The sequence below is a fragment of the Eretmochelys imbricata genome, unplaced genomic scaffold (assembly GCF_965152235.1).
Source record: "Eretmochelys imbricata isolate rEreImb1 unplaced genomic scaffold, rEreImb1.hap1 Scaffold_29, whole genome shotgun sequence".
NCBI classification, from domain to species: Eukaryota; Metazoa; Chordata; order Testudines; family Cheloniidae; genus Eretmochelys; species Eretmochelys imbricata.
In genome coordinates this window covers 164,705-182,522 of record NW_027554341.1, presented here as the reverse complement: position 1 = coordinate 182,522, position 17,818 = coordinate 164,705, and the positions used below count along the sequence as shown (strand labels likewise).

The window sequence follows — 17,818 nt, the reverse complement described above, 5'->3', positions numbered from 1 at the left end:
AATCATATTTTTTACCCTGAGGGGAAGAACAAAAAAAGAAATGGAGTCTCTGGCTCCTCACGGTCTACTAGGGGCTTTGCTATGGCTCCTGATTTTATGTGGAAGGTGCTCAGATATCATGGTAATGGGTACAGTGTGGAATCCTACGATAGACAGATAGATTAGATTAGATAGAACGAACTCCTGCGAGTCCTTCTTACATGGGATTATGGTTGGCACCTGACACAGGGTAGGATTCTGCACTTAAATAGGTCCCCTGTCTCTTTGTCATGTGCTAAAATTAAGACTTCCAGACCCACCAGCCATGTCCCCTGCCCCTCCCTCCGGCGCATCACTTGCAGACTCCCTATACAGCAAAAGACTTGTTCCATGCTGCAGGGCCTGTAGGTGAAAGGCAACAAAAGTCAGTCTTGATTTCTCTGAGTGATAGTCCTTCAGCAACGTAACAGGCACCTTTCTCAGGTAGGAGAGCTGCCATGAACAAAGAGCGGTAGACTGCTATTGAGCAAGCCCAGAATTCTGCAGTCACCATGTCAACATTTACCCAGATAGCAAAACACAGAGTTCATGATCTGATGCTGCCATGTCCCACTCTATCACACCAGCAAACAGAAACCCAAAAGCCATCATACCCCAAGCAAAGTTTTGACCCCAAAAAAGGAGAAGAACCAGAGACTCCATGAAGTCCACTGGGTACTTTCTAATAGCTACTGATTTTATGTGGAAGGTACTCAGATAACATGGTGAGGGGTGGCAGTCTAAAAGCATGAGATAGACAGATTTTCATCTTACTTATACTGGTATAAACCTGGAAGAACTCCACTGACTTAAAAAGAAAAGGAGTACTTGTGGCACCTTAGAGACTAACCAATTTATTTGAGCACAAGCTTTCGTGAGCTACAGCTCACTTCATCGGATGCATACTATGGAAAGTGTAGAAGATCTTTTTATACACACAAAGCATGAAAAAATGGGTGTTTACCACTACAAAAGGTTTTCTCTCCTCCCACCCCACTCTGCTGCTCGTAATAGCTTATCTAAAGTGATCACTCTCCTTACAATGTGTATGATAATCAAGGTGAGCCATTTCCAGCACAAATCCAGGGTTTAACAAGAAGTCTGAGGAGGGGGGGGTGTAGGAAAAAACAAGGGGAAATAGTTTACCTTGCATAATGACTTAGCCACTCCCAGTCTCTATTCAAGCCTAAGTTAATTGTATCCAATTTGCAAATGAATTCCAAATCAACAGTTTCTCGTTGGAGTCTGGTTTTGAAGTTTTTTTGTTGTAACTTCCCCCCAAACCTCCCAACTCCTGGTCAGACACAGGAGGAGTTGACCTGGACTGTGGGTTCACGAAAACGGTCAAACTGAGGGCTGCCGTGAAGCTCAAAGGCGAACAAATCTGCCAATAAGCGCAAGACCCACCAAGGTAGAGGAGAAACTTTGTCACACTAGCTAGCTAGCTCATGTAATTCACAATCAAATAGAAATCTATCATTATCACTAAATGAGGTTGTGGGTTAGGACAAGGAATGGTCCTGTCTGTCTGTCTCTCTAGCTAATCACATACTCTGCTTTTGTCTGTCATATATGAAGTGTACACAACCATGCACAAAGATGATATTCTAATACTACTAACAGGCCAACTTCTGAGATCCTTTCTCAGCTTGGGTGTGAGTACATCTACATGGGAAGGCGTATGGAACACCAGATCAGTGCACATGATGGCACTTGTCCACTTACACCAGGGCTAGAACAAAATGACCCCAGACAAGAAGACAAGAAGACCCGAGACACTAGTGTTCATGTCACTTACTTTACAATAGTCTTTCCACCATAGCAAGAATGACACTGTTTTTACAACCCCACAACAGAACGGATGTGGACAAATTGGAGAGAGTCCAGTGGAGAGCAACGAAAATGATTAGTGGGCTGGGGCACATGACTTATGAGGAGAGACTGAGGGAACTGGGGTTATTTAGTCTGCAGAAGAGAAGAGAGAGGGGGGATTTGATAGCAGCCTTCAACGACCTGAAGGGGGGTTCCAAAGAGGATGGAGCTAGGCTGTTCTCAGGGGTGGCAGATGACAGAACAAGGAGCAGTGGTCTCAAGTTACAGTGGGGGAGGTCTAGGTGGGATATTAGGAAACACTATTTCACTAGGAGGGTTACCTAGGGAGGTGGTGGAATCTCCATCCTCAGAGGTTTTTAAGGCCTGGCTTGACAAAGCCTTGACTGGGGTGATATAGTTGGCGTTGGTACTGCTTTGAGCAGGGGATTGGACTAGATGACCTCCTGAGGTCTCTTCCAACCCTAATATTCTATGATGCTATACTCATTTAGGTTAAAATAATAAAAAGATGCCTTACATATTGTCAAGGTTCCTTCCCCACTCTGAACTCTAGGGTACAGATGTGGGGACCTGCATGAAAGACCCCCTAAGCTTATTCTTACCAGCTTAGGCTAAAAACTTCCTCATGGTACAAACTTTGCCTTGTCCTTGAACCCTATGCTGCCACCACCAAGCGTGTTACACAAAGAACAGGGAAAGAGCCCACTTGGAGACATCTTCCCCCAAAATATCCCCCCAAGACCTACACCCCCTTTCCTGGGAAAGGCTTGATCAAAATCCTCACCAATTTGTACAGGTGAACACAGACCCAAACCCTTGGATCTTAAGAACAAAGAAAAAGAAATCAGGTTCTTAAAAGAAGAATTTTAATGAAAGAAAAGGTAAAAGAATGACCTCTCTAAAAATCAGGATGGTAAATACCTTACAGGGTAATCAGATTCAAAACATAGAGCATCCCTCTAGGCAAAACCTTAAGTTACAAAAAGACACAAAACCAGGAATATACATTCCATTCAGCACAGCTATTTTTTACCAGCCATTAAACAAAAGAAATCTAATGCATTTCTAGCTAGATTACTTACTAACTTTTTACAGGAGTTCTGAGCTGCATTCCTGATCTCTTCCTGGCAAAAGCATCACACAGACAGACATACCCTTTGTTCCCCCCACCCTCCAGCTTTGAAAGTATCTTGTCTCCTCATTGGTCATTTTGGTCAGGTGCCAGCGAGGTTATCTTAGCTTCTTAACCCTTTACGTGAGAGGTGAAAGGGTTTTGCCTCTGGCCAGGAGGGATTCTATAGCACTGTGCAGAGAAAGGTGGTTACCCTTCCCTTTATATTTATGACACATATCTTTAATAATACAATAATATCCCAACAATCTACACATAATCATGTCAGTAGGAACTAAGCCATGCATAATCCTCTTTTGCACTCTTTTGTCATTGTGGGGAGCAAACCTTCAGTTCGCTCAGAAAACCCATCAAAGAGATGACATATGGATACTCCCAAGAAGGGACAAACATTGAAAATCCCATCTCATCAAACACTCACCATCTTCTCAGGCCTTTCCACCTCCAAAACCTCCTAAAACAAACAAACAAACCAAACCACCAATCAACCAGTTAAGCAAAAATAAGCTAAAAATCTGACAAACAAACAAACAAACAAACAAAAAACACAAAGAACAAATGCATCGATACCTCCATCTGAGTTTTTATCCCAAAATATAAGAAGAGCCAAAGACCTCACCAGGGACTCTGCTATGGCTACTGATTTTATAGGCAAGGGTCTCAGGTAGTATGGTGATCGGTAGCAGTATATGATATATTCCAATCTTATTTACATTGGTGTAAACCTATAGAAACTCCTTTTTTTCCTGAGTCATGTTTGTCTCTATCTTTACTAGTGCAAATACCCAATTCCGCATAAACAGAGTGCACAGTATTTTCTCATGGAGGCAATAATGTCATCAGATTTTATTTATAAAGAAATACAGAATGAAATTGCTACCAAAGGAGACATATGGACATTTTGTTCTTAGTGAATAACCTCCAACCTATCTGTTTACTCAGTGCACCTTTGATCTCTTTGTTTCTCATGCTGTAGATGATCGGATTCATCATTGGTGGCAACACAGAATAGAGAACAGCCACTATGAGATTCAGACCTGAGGTTGAGCTGGAGGTGGGTTTCAGGTAGGCAAAGGCAGCAGTACTAAAAAACAAAGACACCACGGTGAGGTGAGGGAGGCAGGTGGAGAAGGCTTTATGCTCACCCTGCTTAGAGGGGATTCTCAGGACTGCTTTGAAGATCTGAACATATGACACAATGATGAAAAGAAAGCAGCTTAAGCCTAAGAATGAACTAAAGATGAGAAACCCAACTTCAATGAGGTACAAGTCAGAGCAGGCGAGATTGAGGAGCTGGGGGATTTCACAGAAGAACTGATCCACCACGTTGCCTCCACAGAAGGAGATTTCAAAGGTGATCCCAGTGTGCAGTGCAGAGTAGAGAATTCCAGTGATCCAGGCACTGGCTGCCATTTGGACACAAGCTCTCCTGTTCATTATAGTCTCATAGTGCAGTGGTTTGCAGATGGCGACGTATCGATCGTATGCCATGATGGTGAGTAAGACAAAGTCGGTTTCAGCAAAGAAGATGAAGGAAAGGACTTGGGTGACACATCCAGAATAAGAAATCGATCTGGTGTTCGTGAGGGAACTGGCCATGGATTTGGGGATGGTGACAGAGATGGAGCCGAGGTCTAGGATGGACAGATTCATCAGGAAGAAGTACATGGGGGTGTGAAGGTGGCGGTCAAGGGCTATGGCTGTGATGATGAGAAGGTTCCCCAGCAGGGATATCAGGTAAAGCAGTAGAAACACCACAAAGTGTAAAATCTGCAGCTCCTGAATGTCAGAGAATCCCAGGAGAAGGAACTCGGTCACGACAGTTTGGTTGGACATTTTCTTCCGCAGTACACTGTGCGATGTCTGTGGAGGGAGCGAGAAAGACAATGGTCAGGATTAGAGCGACAGAGGGAATGGCTCTGATTCCCCTTTCCCTAATATCTCATTCTATGAATGTCAAAGGTGCACAGAACTCATCACTTACAATGAGTAGGTGTTGTTAGTGTTCCTCGCCTCTGACAATCAAGGAGTCACGTTACCACACTAGTGTAAATTAGGTCAGCTCCTTTAAAGTCAATGGAGCTTCGTCACTTTATCTCATCTGAGGATTTGGCCCAAGGTGTGGCTTGATAAAATGCAATATGAAGGATGGAACAAAGCACACTCCAAACCCAACAATTCTCACAACTTGGATATGAAACTGATCAACTTAAATTCTAACACAGCCTGATTCTCACTTTGCAGGGCAATATGATGTTGACTCACCCAGCATCGTAAATAGCAGCTCATCTGTCATTTTTCCACCCCAAACTCTGTGCATAGAGGCTGGTTGGAAATTTTCAGCTGTGTTCTTTTTAATGGAGATTGGTTTTTAAGATAAATAACAACACATCTCACAATCTGTCTGCTTTTCTCAAACATTTTGGGATTGTTTTGTAAAAAAAATGAAAACTTAAAAAAACAAACTATATTGGTTTTGGAATAAAAAAAATCAGTTTTCAGCAGAAAGTTTTCATTTGCCAAAAACTGGGGGGAGGGGGGGGAACGGGGAATGGATTTAGGGTGTTCAGTGAAAAGTAAAAATTTTCCTGATGGGAGGAAAAATTCCAGTCAGCAGTAGGTATTTGATTAAACTGATGGGAAAGGTCTTAACCAGTTCATATTGTAATTTATATTTATCATCTTAATTCTTCCCTGTATGTTGATCCCCCAACACATTTAATTGAAATAGCAAACTTCCTGTGCTAACCTTTGTACCTTTTTCCCAACGGAAGACACATTCAGTCATCCAGCACTAGGATTTTTTGGTCACTATCTATATAGCAGAATCTAGAAGCTAAGGGCACAGGTATCTGAGAATCCTTTCAGCCTCATTCAGCGATTGAACTAGACTCAAACCGATTGCTCTCTGCAGACGAGCTGTGAGTAGCTGGCATTGAGCTGCACTGACATTAAAGGACTGATGCTGCGGGAAGGTGATTTATCCACGTCTATTTCCTGAGGGCTAGCAAGACTCACGCCCTGGAGCCCTGCAGAGCTCAGAAGCAGAGATTCAGAGGCAAGGGCACAGAAACAAAGGTGATAACGCCAAAAGGGCCATTCAGACCCTGTAGTCTGACCCCAGCATAACACAGGGAGTACAATCGCCACCGGGGTTCCCTGATTCCAGCCAAGCTTCTGTGTTATCTGTGGGCCACGATTAAAAGATAAAAAGAAAAGGAGTACTTGTGGCACCTTAGAGACTAACCAATTTATTTGAGCATAAGCTTTCGTGAGCTACAGCTCACTTCATCGGATCTGTAGCTCACGAAAGCTCATGCTCAAATAAATTGGTTAGTCTCTAAGGTGCCACAAGTCCTCCTTTTCTTTTTGCGAATACAGACTAACACGGCTGTTACTATGAAACCTGTGATTAAAAGATAGCACCTAACCTGCTCAGATGCTATTGTAAATCCCCAAAGGCGCCTTTGTCCTTCTTTAGGTGCTTAAACCCTTTGTAATCCTGGGCCTGTGTCTATCTTGTTAACTTCCAAGGAAATCCTGGAAATATGGGTTCTAGTCCCATTTACCTCCTGTATGTCCTTTGGAAACATTGAGATAGACTGGCTTTAACTGGTGGTTCAACTCTGAGTCTAAAGGTGCTAGTGTGCATAACATATCAACTGTGGCTATCAGCTCTGCTGCTTATTCAATTTTGACCTTCCAGTAATTATCCCTTTGACACAGAAACAAACCCAGTTTCAAGAGAAAAAATGGTTTTGAAATTATGCTATTATTGAACAGTATTAGTGTTCCCCTCCCTTGTTTAAAGCTCCATTCCAAATTAGAGATGTTTGGAAATTTAGATTTTTTTTGTAGTAGTAGGAAAATGAGGTTTTTTTGTAGGAAAACGAGTTTTTGAACTAAACAAAAATGTTCAGGGAAAGTATCTCCTATACTCAGATATTTGGTTTCGGTTTTTTTGAAATCTGCAAATCCCAATATTCTTTGGTTTGCAATGTGCAATTTCCAGTTTACAGTAGTTTTTAGCTGAAAAGAAATTAGTTGTTGCTTGCTAAACCCTGCAAACATTTCTGATTTCTGTTGCAAAGTCATTGTCCCCCTTCTTTTTCTCTGACTGGATCTAGATGTCTGACTAGACTGAGAGTTAATTCCTTAAAGGGTTCAAATTCTAACTTAAATTTCAGTTCTTACATTCTGCTGAAAAGAAATCTGACAGGCTCTAGCTGTTTGATAATAAAAGTCTTTAAAAGTTCCAATTACAATTCATATCTCTATTATTAAATTTGTCTGTATATTAATACCTTCACGTGTAGAATTGAAAGCAAAAATGTAGTCTGTTGGTCTTTGTGGATTTTTTCCCAACATGCGATGCTTTTGATCCTCCAGCACCAGGATTCTTTGGTCATCTCTCTCTCATGCCCCCATCACTGTATTATCCAGCAGCAGTTTTCATGTCCCTTCGCTGGATTTCCTGAGTCTCTCTGCAGTTCCTAGTAGACAGGGATCCACTCCACAGAGGGGCGCTCCCTGCTCCCCTCCTTGGACAGGCTTGGCTGGGAGACGAAGGACTAAATGGGATCAGAGACTGAAAATTCCTCCCAGCTCTAGAGCTGATTCTGTCTTGTGCAGGGTTCAGATATTGCCACAGCCCAGGATGTCCCTACTCTGGGGCTAAACAGTTGAATCCGGTCTCCAAGGCTTTACGCCCAGCTCTGATCTCACCTCTGGAGCAAACCACCCTGACAACCTGCCCAACTCTAACCCCACAGAGGGAGAACAGTACCTGCCCTTTATCTCACTTGATGGCAGCATCCCTGGAAGGACCCTTGGCTAAAAACAAGGCAGGGCAGAGGCCCAAAGCATGTCACAAGTTGTTTGTAGAATGAATCATAGAATCTCAGGGTTGGAAGGGACTAAAACAGCGATTTCTAACAGAGACACATGATCCACAATAGCGAAGAGCCTTGTCGCACCAGAATCTCAGCTGGCCTGGAATAGCCTGTTCCTTCATTAACATCACGTAATCACTTCTGGGGGAGCAGAGACTTTTTTTTCCTCCTGCATTGTATCAGCAGCTCTTGGGATGCCTCTGCTACAGGAACCCACAGCTCAGGCTGCCTTGTCTGACTGAAGTCATTCACCAAGAGGTACCCAGAGGTGAAGACTAAAAACTAAGGACCAGGTCATGGGCTTGTGTAAATTGTTACACTTCCATTGAGTTCATGGTAGTTTGGCCTATTTACGCCAACTGGGAATCTGGGCCTTGGATTTCCATCGAACGATGTCAATTTACATCAGCTGGGGATCTAGCCCATTACACAGTTATAAATCCATATTTTTTGCCTGCCAATGTGATCCGAAGCTGATTTGAAAGTTCTGAACCTGTCTGCACTTTCTTAGCTCTTTGCCCCATGGGTTTAATTACAAATGTAACTTTTATTGGTGGCGGAGAATGGTTCAGTCCCTCTAGGGATAGAACTTTGGAGGAATTCAGTGTTGCACAGTTTTCAAGTATCTCATCTTCAACTTCTGTTGGGATGAATGGCCCAAATCTTTCTTTCTTTCTTTCTTTCTTTCTTTCTTTCTTTCTTTCTTTCTTTCTTTCTTTCTCAGCCATTACATTAATTTTTCTCTTGCTACAGACAGCACTAAACTAAAAAGCTCAATGGGCTGCAGATGCAACGCTGCAAGCGTTTTAAAAAATATTGAATTCACATTGGTCGCCCAGCAGGTGTAAATTGGCTGTAGCTCCTTTGGAGCCAATGGGCCCTGCTGCCTATTCTGCAGAGTGTTAATCGCCCACTTCATGTTAATTGCCCACTTCATTTTAAGTGGTCTCCTACAATATGTGTGATCCCCTTATGCATAACAATCTGTCCCACCTTGTACTGATCATGGACACTATGCTTCTCTTCTCCAGACCAGAGGAAGAGCTCTGTGAAGCACAAAAGCTTGTCCCATCCACCAACAGAAGTTGGTCCAATAAAAAATGATACCTCACCTTCTTTGTCTCTCTCAAAATCTTGAAAGGTCTTGCAGGATGGGAAACCCATTTCCCACCCAGCTGCATTCTTCAGGTATTCTTCCCTGCTCTGTGCCTGGTTACCCTGTAGATCTAGATAACAATACAACTTAGCTGTAGATCTCAAAGTGATTTATCAAGCCGGGTCAGGATCATCATCCTCATTTTACAGAGTGTACAGAGAGGGGAAGTGACTGGCTAGAGGTCACACAGCAGCTCTGAGGAATATAACCCGGGTGTCATGAGTCCCAGTCCCTTCAGGTATGTCTACACGGGGATAAAAGCCCTGTGGCATGGCTTCGGCAGGCCTGGGTCATCTGACTCGGGGTTGCAGAGCTTGGACTGTGGGGCTAAAAATTGCTGTGTAGGATCCTAGAGCTCGGGCTCCAGCCTGGGTCCGAATGTCTACACAGCAATATATCAGCCCTGGAGCCCAAGCCCCATGAGCTCGAGTCGGCAGATCCAGGCCAGCCATGGGTTTATTAATCCCTGTGAAGGCATACCTGAGTAATGTCGCTCCCTCTGGTCACGTAGCAATTGTGACACTGACAGGCCAGCTCAGGTCAGAGCAATAGGCCGATTCACTTGTGTGTTGTTAGGGCTTCCCCTACCCTCCCTTTGTTCTTGTCATGCAGACAGAAAGCAGGTAGCCAGTGTCCAAACTGCCGGCAATGCATAACCCCAGCTCTTTACACCAACAGAGCTTCCTCTCCCTCCTTCTTTGTAGTGGGCTTAGTTATACCTGAGGTGTACGCCCCAGTACCCTGAACCCTGGTACCACCCTTGCAATTTATGGTCATATTCCGTTTTGGAGGGTCTTGAGTCTGGGAGCTTCGGTACCACCTCTTTTGTACCCTGTGGGAGGGGTAGGGAGTGAAGTTATGCACCGGTCAGGGTTACCTTTTTCATTGTTTTTTAGTGTTCCTTATAGCTTCCCCCATCTCCCTGGCCCCCCAAACTGGTTACTTGACCTTGTCTTGGGAGAGGAGTCAGGCAGCCATCAATTATACACTGTATATCAAACTCCCGCCATATCCAGCAACACTGGAACCCTATTTCTTATCTTTTCTCTTTGTATTGAAAAACCCCCATCTGTAGGCAGAAGCAACACACAGTGGTGTCCCCCCCACCCCTTGTTCACATATGTTAATAAGGGTATAAGACACAAACAATTCTATTTTAAAAACCTCAAAATTCAAGTGGGCAAACAAAACCCAAAATTCTATCTCAGGCAAATAAACAGGACTACATACTATATTACCATCACTAACGTATGACTATCAAAGAAATGTTAAGTGTACTAATTCACTCAAGTGTTTAGTTCAAAGGAAATGGGAATGATATTGCCTTCACTTATCTGTAACCTGTTGAATGCTATCCCTTTACATTATGTATATCCCTCTACTTAATTAACCCTAGATCAAAAGTGTGAATTTACTTGATGTGTGAACTTCTTGAAAACTAAGGAAGGAATGTTGTCTGCTGTTACATTGTAATTTACATCGCATGTATCCCGGTAATTACGTTTGCTCATCAAATGCGATTAGAGCCTTGGAAATGTAAATGAAGAACATTCTACCTTCAAAGCACGGGTCATTGTGTTGCACAAATGGAAATCCACAGACCCAGTCTGCGTTTAGTCATCAGAGGAAAAACCCATGCTGTGATGGAAACACTTGCCAGATTGCTTTCCGGGGAATACAGCTGTGAGAATGGATCCAGGGAATGGTTCTGTCTCTCTGAGATGTTTGGACACTTTCAGGGAACATTCCAGATGCAAGCAATGTGCCAGCAATGCCCCTCTGCCATGTACATTGGTCAAACTGGACAGTCTCTACGTAAAAGAATAAATGGACACAAATCAGATGTCAAGAATTATAACATTCATAAACCAGTTGGAGAACACTTCAATCTCTCTGGTCATGCGATTACAGACATGAAAGTCGCTATATTACAACAAAAAAACTTCAAAAACAGACTCCAACGAGAGACTGCCGAATTGGAATTAATTTGCAAACTGGATACAATTAACTTAGGCTTGAATAGAGACTTAGAATGGATGGGTCATTACACAAAGTAAAACTATTTCCCCATGTTTGTTTATTTCTTCTCTCCCCCCCACCACCCCACACTGTTCCTCAGTTGTTCCTGTTAACTGCTTGAAATGGCCCACCTAGATTATCACTACAAAAAGTTTCCCCCCTTCTTGTTAACTGCTGGAAATGGCTCACCTTGATTATCACTACAAAAAGTTTCCCCCTCCTTCCCCCCACCCCGCTCTCCTGCTGGTAATAGCTCATCTTAATTGCAAAAAGAAAAGGAGTACTTGTGGCACCTTAGAGACTAACCAATTTATTTGAGCATGAGCTTTCGTGAGCTACAGCTCACTTCATCAGATACATACCGTGGAAACTGCAGCAGACTTTATATATACACAGAGAATATGAAACAATACCTCCTCCCACCCCACTGTCAGTGGGGTGGGAGGAGGTATTGTTTCATATTCTCTGTGTATATATAAAGTCTGCTGCAGTTTCCACGGTATGTATCTGATGAAGTGAGCTGTAGCTCACGAAAGCTCATGCTCAAATAAATTGGTTAGTCTCTAAGGTGCCACAAGTACTCCTTTTCTTTTTGCGAATACAGACTAACACGGCTGTTACTCTGAAACTCATCTTAATTGATCACTCTCCTTACAGGTTTGGTTTTTTGGTTTGTTTTTTTTCTCATGTTCTCTGTGTGTATATATATGTCCTCACTGTGTTTTCCACTAAATGCATCCGATGAAGTGAGCTGTAGCTCACGAAAGTTTATTCAAATAAATTGGTTAGTCTCTAAGGTGCCACCAGTACTCCTCTTCTTTTTGCGAATACAGACTAACACGGCTGCTACTCTGAAACCTGAAAAGATGCAAGACAGAGATCCCCAAAGTTATCTTGCGTAACCCTGAGAGACTTATGGAAAACTAGCAGATACCACATCTCTGCTGTCACTTTGGACTGACAAACTTGGACTGTCCAAACCTGTTAATGTATTTTACCTGCTTTAAACTCTCAATAACTTTCATTTCTTTTCTTAGCTTATAAAACTTTAGTTAGTTTACTAGAGAAATTTGCTGCCAGCATTGCCTTTGATGTGAGATCAAGAGTATCCATTGACCTGGGATAAGTGACTGACCCATTGGGGTTGAGAGTAACCCAATATAATGTGATTCTTTGTTTTAATAACCTTTTATCACAAAGTCCAGTTTATCTGGTTGGTAAAAGTGGCTCGAGATCCTAGGGGACTGTCTGTGACTCCATGGTAATACTAATATAGTGATCCAGGAATTCACATTTATTACTGGCTTGGTGAAATCTAATTACCAAATATACCACCAGTTTGGGGTGTCTGCCCTGTGTTCTGACCGTCTGACCTGCGATTGGCACTCATGGTTGTGAGCCGTTCCAGACAGCGTGACAGCAATGACTGAGGAAGAATGGTCCAGGTGGTCTGGACGCTAACATGGAACCTGAGAGACCCAGCTCAGCTACCTGCTTTGCCATGGGTTTCCTGTGTGATCTTGGGCACGTCATTCTGTCTGGACAACAGTTCCCATCTATAACATGGATATAATAGTACTGCCCTGCCTTGTAGGGTTGCAGGGAGGATAAATATATTAAAGAGTTAGTGGTTAAAACAGAGGTGGTTGGAAACTTTGTTTCCTCATGAATATTTTGTGGTTTTTTTTTGTTAAAGAAAATCCCCAACATTTCTCAAAACTGAACTTTTTTGTCTGAAAACTGTCAAAAAACATTAAATTAAACTAAATTAAATTAAATTAAATGAAAAATACAATTTTCAGGCAAAACTATTTGTTTTTCCAGTTTTCATTTCTTTAAATGAAAAACAGAAAATGTTCAAGGAAAGTGAAGACTTTCTGTGAAAATTTTGTTTGGTGAAACCTGCAATTTATACATTGGAAAACATCATGATGGAATGCAGTCATGGCAGCCATATAGACACTTTAGATAGACAGAGCAGTGAATAATGGGACTTTTTTTCCTGATCATTGTCAAAGTCAGATTCAAGACTCAGAAGGTTTGTCAGACTACTCTGTTTATTAGCAAAGCGCTTTGCCAATGCACCCAGATATGTGTGCCTCTTGCAAAAGCTCAAGCTAACTTGTTTAAACAGATAAGCCAAAGCCAATTTAACATAAGAGACAAAAGGAAGCAGAAACTGACAAATATACATACCTATCTTATTTGCATACTAACATTTACCAATCTCCTACCTCAGTAGGAGCTCTGAGTTAATTAGTTTGAGGACCCATTGTCTCACACTCTTTAATGTTTCTCTTCCTGACAACTATATTTCAACAAACCCTTCAAGCAGCATTTCTTTAATGAATTATAATTTCAATATAATTCATTCTACTTTCACATCATCTATAGAGTTGAATTATAACAGTTCCGTCCATTTGAAGCTATCATGAGGCTGATGTCATTCTCAGATTAAATTCATCCATGGGTACCATTTAATTTGATGCCTGAATGGGACCTGAGTTCTTCTGAGCTGGCCTTTGGGCATAAGAAATAAGTTACATTTCATGTTCAGCACTGGATGAGTTGATTTTTCACCTGCTGTGAAGCACCAAGTATTGGCTATTGCCCAGAGCCACCAAGTATGTCAGTGGCAAAACCAAAAACCAAGTCCCATGAGAGCTGGGTGCATAATACTTTGGAGGACCTGGGCCTGGAACAAGTTCTGAACTCCTATCTACTGCACTTGTTGAATCATATTAAAGAAGTTCTGTATTAAAATCACAAATGAGTTTGATTCTCCATAGTTTAAATTCCAGGGTATTAGTAATTAAGAAGTCTCTTGGTTTTTAGTACTGTTTCTCTCCCTCTATATGTAAAACTTGCAAGCTGCTAATTGTGTTAGTACATTCTAAGACAGAGTCTGTTCTCAAAGCAATTCTTTGTAATAACTACTCACACAGAGAGAGACTTAAAACAATACTCTGTAACAACAGAAACAGCACCCAGAGACTCCCCGCCCTTTTGTTGTATTCCTCTTGCTTTGTTAACAGTTGTGATTAAAATGGATGGATGTGGATGGATGCTTGGTGTGGATAATAAATGAATGATTAGGGAGGTGCCAGCCTAAGAATCCAGTGTCCATCGGCTGAAGAAGGCGTCAAGTGGAAATAACCAGAGGGCCCCCAGAGGGCAGACTGGAATCCACCCAACAGCCTCAAGGATGGGAGAACCAAAGAACAAGATAACATCTAGCAGCACAGAGCCCTCAGGAATGTGCCATCTGCATGATGAAGCAATTCCCATAGACTGGCAAAGGAAGAAATTCCTATAAAAATAGACTCTAGAAAGTGAGAACTTTGGGGGTCTGATTCTGCAAACCAACTTCCAGGAGCATCAGATGAGTATCTGACAAGGCCCTGCTCCCTCCTCATGTCCAGGCCACCTGGCCAGTGGCTTGGCATGAGCAACTCTAAGGCTGATAACTATGATAACAACCTTGCAGAACCTGTGTGTGTGTGTGTGTATGAATGAATGTGTGAATAAATATGAGACTGAATGGAATGTTATAGCTATAACTAACTGCTTACTATGATTCTTTCTGTATTCACAATAAATGTGGTATTTTGCCTTTTCCCCTTTAATAAGATCCTGCTGGTTTTTATTTTATTGGTGTAACATACTAACTTCTTTAGACTCCCTTGAAAATAAAAGCCCAAATATGGAATTTTTTGCACCATTCTGGAGTCCTTTCAGGATGCAGAATAAAAGTGACATTTGAAAATGTGGCTCAAAATAATTCTTGCAAATTTTGTTTTAAAATTAACAAGATAGCAAATACAAAGGTTGAAGGACTCCTGAAATGAGCTGCACTTGGCATGGGAGGAAATGATGCATTGGAGACATCACCTTTGAAAGGACTCAAATCTCACTATCTGAGGAGCTGCAGGAAGACAGCAGCTTTTGATGTTTATCCCAGGCTCAGCGGTAAGTCCTTATTAATGTTCACTTCCAAACACACACATGCAGCAAAATCATATTTTCCCATAAATATGCAATCATGTACCCGTACAAACACAAGCACAATAATCCACAGTCATAACACTCATGTATTCACACAATATTTTTCACTAATAAACACACAATATTGTGTGTTCACAAACACAACAATAATGCAAACTTGCACGCCAGAAGAAGCACTGACAACACACACAAAAGTTCCGCAATATTTTTTGTAATAAACACATGTTATTGTACATTCTCATGGACGCACACGAACAGAAAACTCACATGGACATTGATTTCAACTCAGGTATACACTCACAATAATGTACATTGACAACACCACACATGTGAGCAGTGTACTTGACTAGCAAACACACACTGAAAGCAATGTCTCAGTACATTGCACTTATCATGTAATCTCACAAAAAGAAACACATAAGACAGATTGACACTACAAACCTTCACCATCATAGCAATGTCAGCTTGGAAGTGTGATTTTTTGGGCAACATTTCTATACCGGTAAAACCCCTTGTGTAAACATGGTTAAACCAGCTTACAAATGCTTCTGCGGTGTGGCTTGTTTCTCTCAGAGAACCAGTGTAAGTAATACCAGCAAAACTACTAGTCCATTTACAGTAGGAGAGTTTGTTTGTATTGCTATATCAGCAAAACTTTTCCAGTGTAGACCTGGCTCTACCTTGTCTCACTAGACATTCTCCCTCTTCTTCTCATATAAACACACACACACTTACATGCACAGAGATTCTCCTCCATTTACAGCCACTGGGTAAAATTATCATCCCTCACCCAGTTATTTAGGTACCAAAGTCTTATTTTCAAACGTGACTTTGGCACTTCTACCTATAATACGGGCCATATTTTTAAAGGTATTTAGGTGCCTATGGAGGATTACCTAAAGAACCTAGATGCTTAATACCTATAGAAATCCATGGGTGTTAAGTGATAAGATGTTTCTGAAGATCTCACAACGCACCTAAATACCTTTAAAAATCTGGCCTGAGTGACTAAGGCATGTTGCACTTGTCACAGAAGTGTTTCTGCAAATGTTACCCCTCGCCATGAGGCAGCCACCAGGCAGAGGCAGATCCGATTGCTCACGATAGTGAGGTATTGCAGCAGGTATGAGATGCCATTTCGAAGTCTGAGGACCTGATATCAAAGAAGAAGAACTCCATGCAGTCCATCAGGCAGTGGAAGTAGGCCTGGGCATGGTAGCTAGGGAAGGAACTCGTCTCCTGATTGCTCACCATGGGGATGACCATGCTGGTGAGCAGGACGTCCAGGAGGGAGAGGTTGGTTAGGAAGCGGCACACTGTACTGGTGAGTTTGGAGAAGAAGACCCAGAGATTCTGGCTTTGGGATAAACTGTTATTTCATGTTAATCATCCAGAACCCAGAAAGGGAGAATAATTCCAGTGCACCAATTGCAGGGCTTTATTTGATTGGGAAAGGAGCGTACCTTGCACAGTGTCAGGGTCTGACACCAGTTTGGGGTTCTCCTTAAGCCCTATTCATAGCCCTAACCCATTACCAACAGGGACTTAAGTATAAGTTTTTCTTTAAACCTTCAATGGGGCCACTCATGTGTTTGGACCAGATCCTCAGCTGGTGTAAATTCTCAGAGATCTATTGACTTCAACAGAGCGATGACAATTTAAACCAGCTGAGAATTAGCCCCTTGGTTTTTCAGGAACCCATGTGTGATATGTTCATTTATTCAGAGAAACAAAACACAGCATGTTTAAAATGTATCCAGTCAAAACATCTGGAAGTCTAAACACCGAGTACTTTTGATGAGCTCTTTGTAAATGAGCAATGGAGTAAGACAGAGTCATAAACCATCTTTGCTAAATAATGTTTAATAACGAGTACTTATAAGAGAATCATGAAGTGGACAAAGACAATCATTAACAGGAAGAAGCACAATAATTTACATCCGTGATTTGTTATCTAGCTAGCTAACGTAATTCACAATTAAAGAGAAATCTGTCATTATGACTAAATGAGGTTGTGTGTTAGGAGAATAAATGATCCTATCTGTCTGTCTCTCTATCTAATCACATGATCTGTTTTTGTCCGTCATATATGTAATGTACAGAACCATGCACAAAGATGGTATTCTAATAGTAACAACTTCTGAGATCCTTTCTCAGCTTGGAAATGAGTAGATCTACATGGGATAGCGTATGGAACACCAGATCAGTGCATGTGACGGCACTTTTCCACTTACATCAAGGCTAGAACAAAATGATCCCAACCAAGTAACTTACACCAGTGTTCATGTCACTGCTGAGTGTAGCCCAGAGACTTTGGGCCAGAACCTCAGAAGTATTAAATTGGTGATGTGAATGTGTTTACTCTACATTGGTGCTGGTTCAGATGAGTTGGGATATCAGACCCTTACATTTCGGTCACACTCACTTTCTCCAGGAGTCTGTCAGCCAATTCTGGATCCTTGTGTAGACAGGCTCTAGGCCAAATCCTAATTTCTTTGAAGTGAGGGGCTAAACCTCAGTGACTTCAATGGGATCCAAACCTGGCCTCATTATCTCAAGTTGGATTCTCTTTAGAAAACATTGGAAAAAGTTTCTCTTCCAAACAGTCTTTCCACCATAGCAAGAATGACACAGCTCTTACACAGAGAAGATGGGAGAGGTAATAACTTTAATTAGACAATCTTCTGTTGGTGAGAGGGACAAGCTTTTGAGTTACACAGAGCTCTTCTTCAGGTTAAAATAATAAAAGACAGCTACCTGAGG

The 17,818-nt window shown here is 42.0% G+C and overlaps 2 protein-coding genes across 2 annotated transcripts in view; both read right to left on the bottom strand.

Moving 5' to 3' along the window:
• LOC144258649 (uncharacterized) overlaps positions 1 to 17,818 on the bottom strand; it is a 164,018-nt gene that overhangs the window by 112,901 nt on the left and 33,299 nt on the right. The window lies entirely within an intron of this gene.
• LOC144258637 (olfactory receptor 14A16-like) lies at positions 3,860 to 4,819 on the bottom strand. Its single transcript, XM_077806846.1, has one exon. The coding sequence runs from the start codon at positions 4,817 to 4,819 to the stop codon at positions 3,860 to 3,862; it is 960 nt and encodes a 319-aa protein (XP_077662972.1).

Bases quoted from the DNA above. Each gene is read 5' to 3' on its own strand.
- LOC144258637 (XM_077806846.1), bottom strand. From the start codon at position 4,819: ATGTCCAACCAAACTGTCGTGACCGAGTTCCTTCTCCTGGGATTCTCT.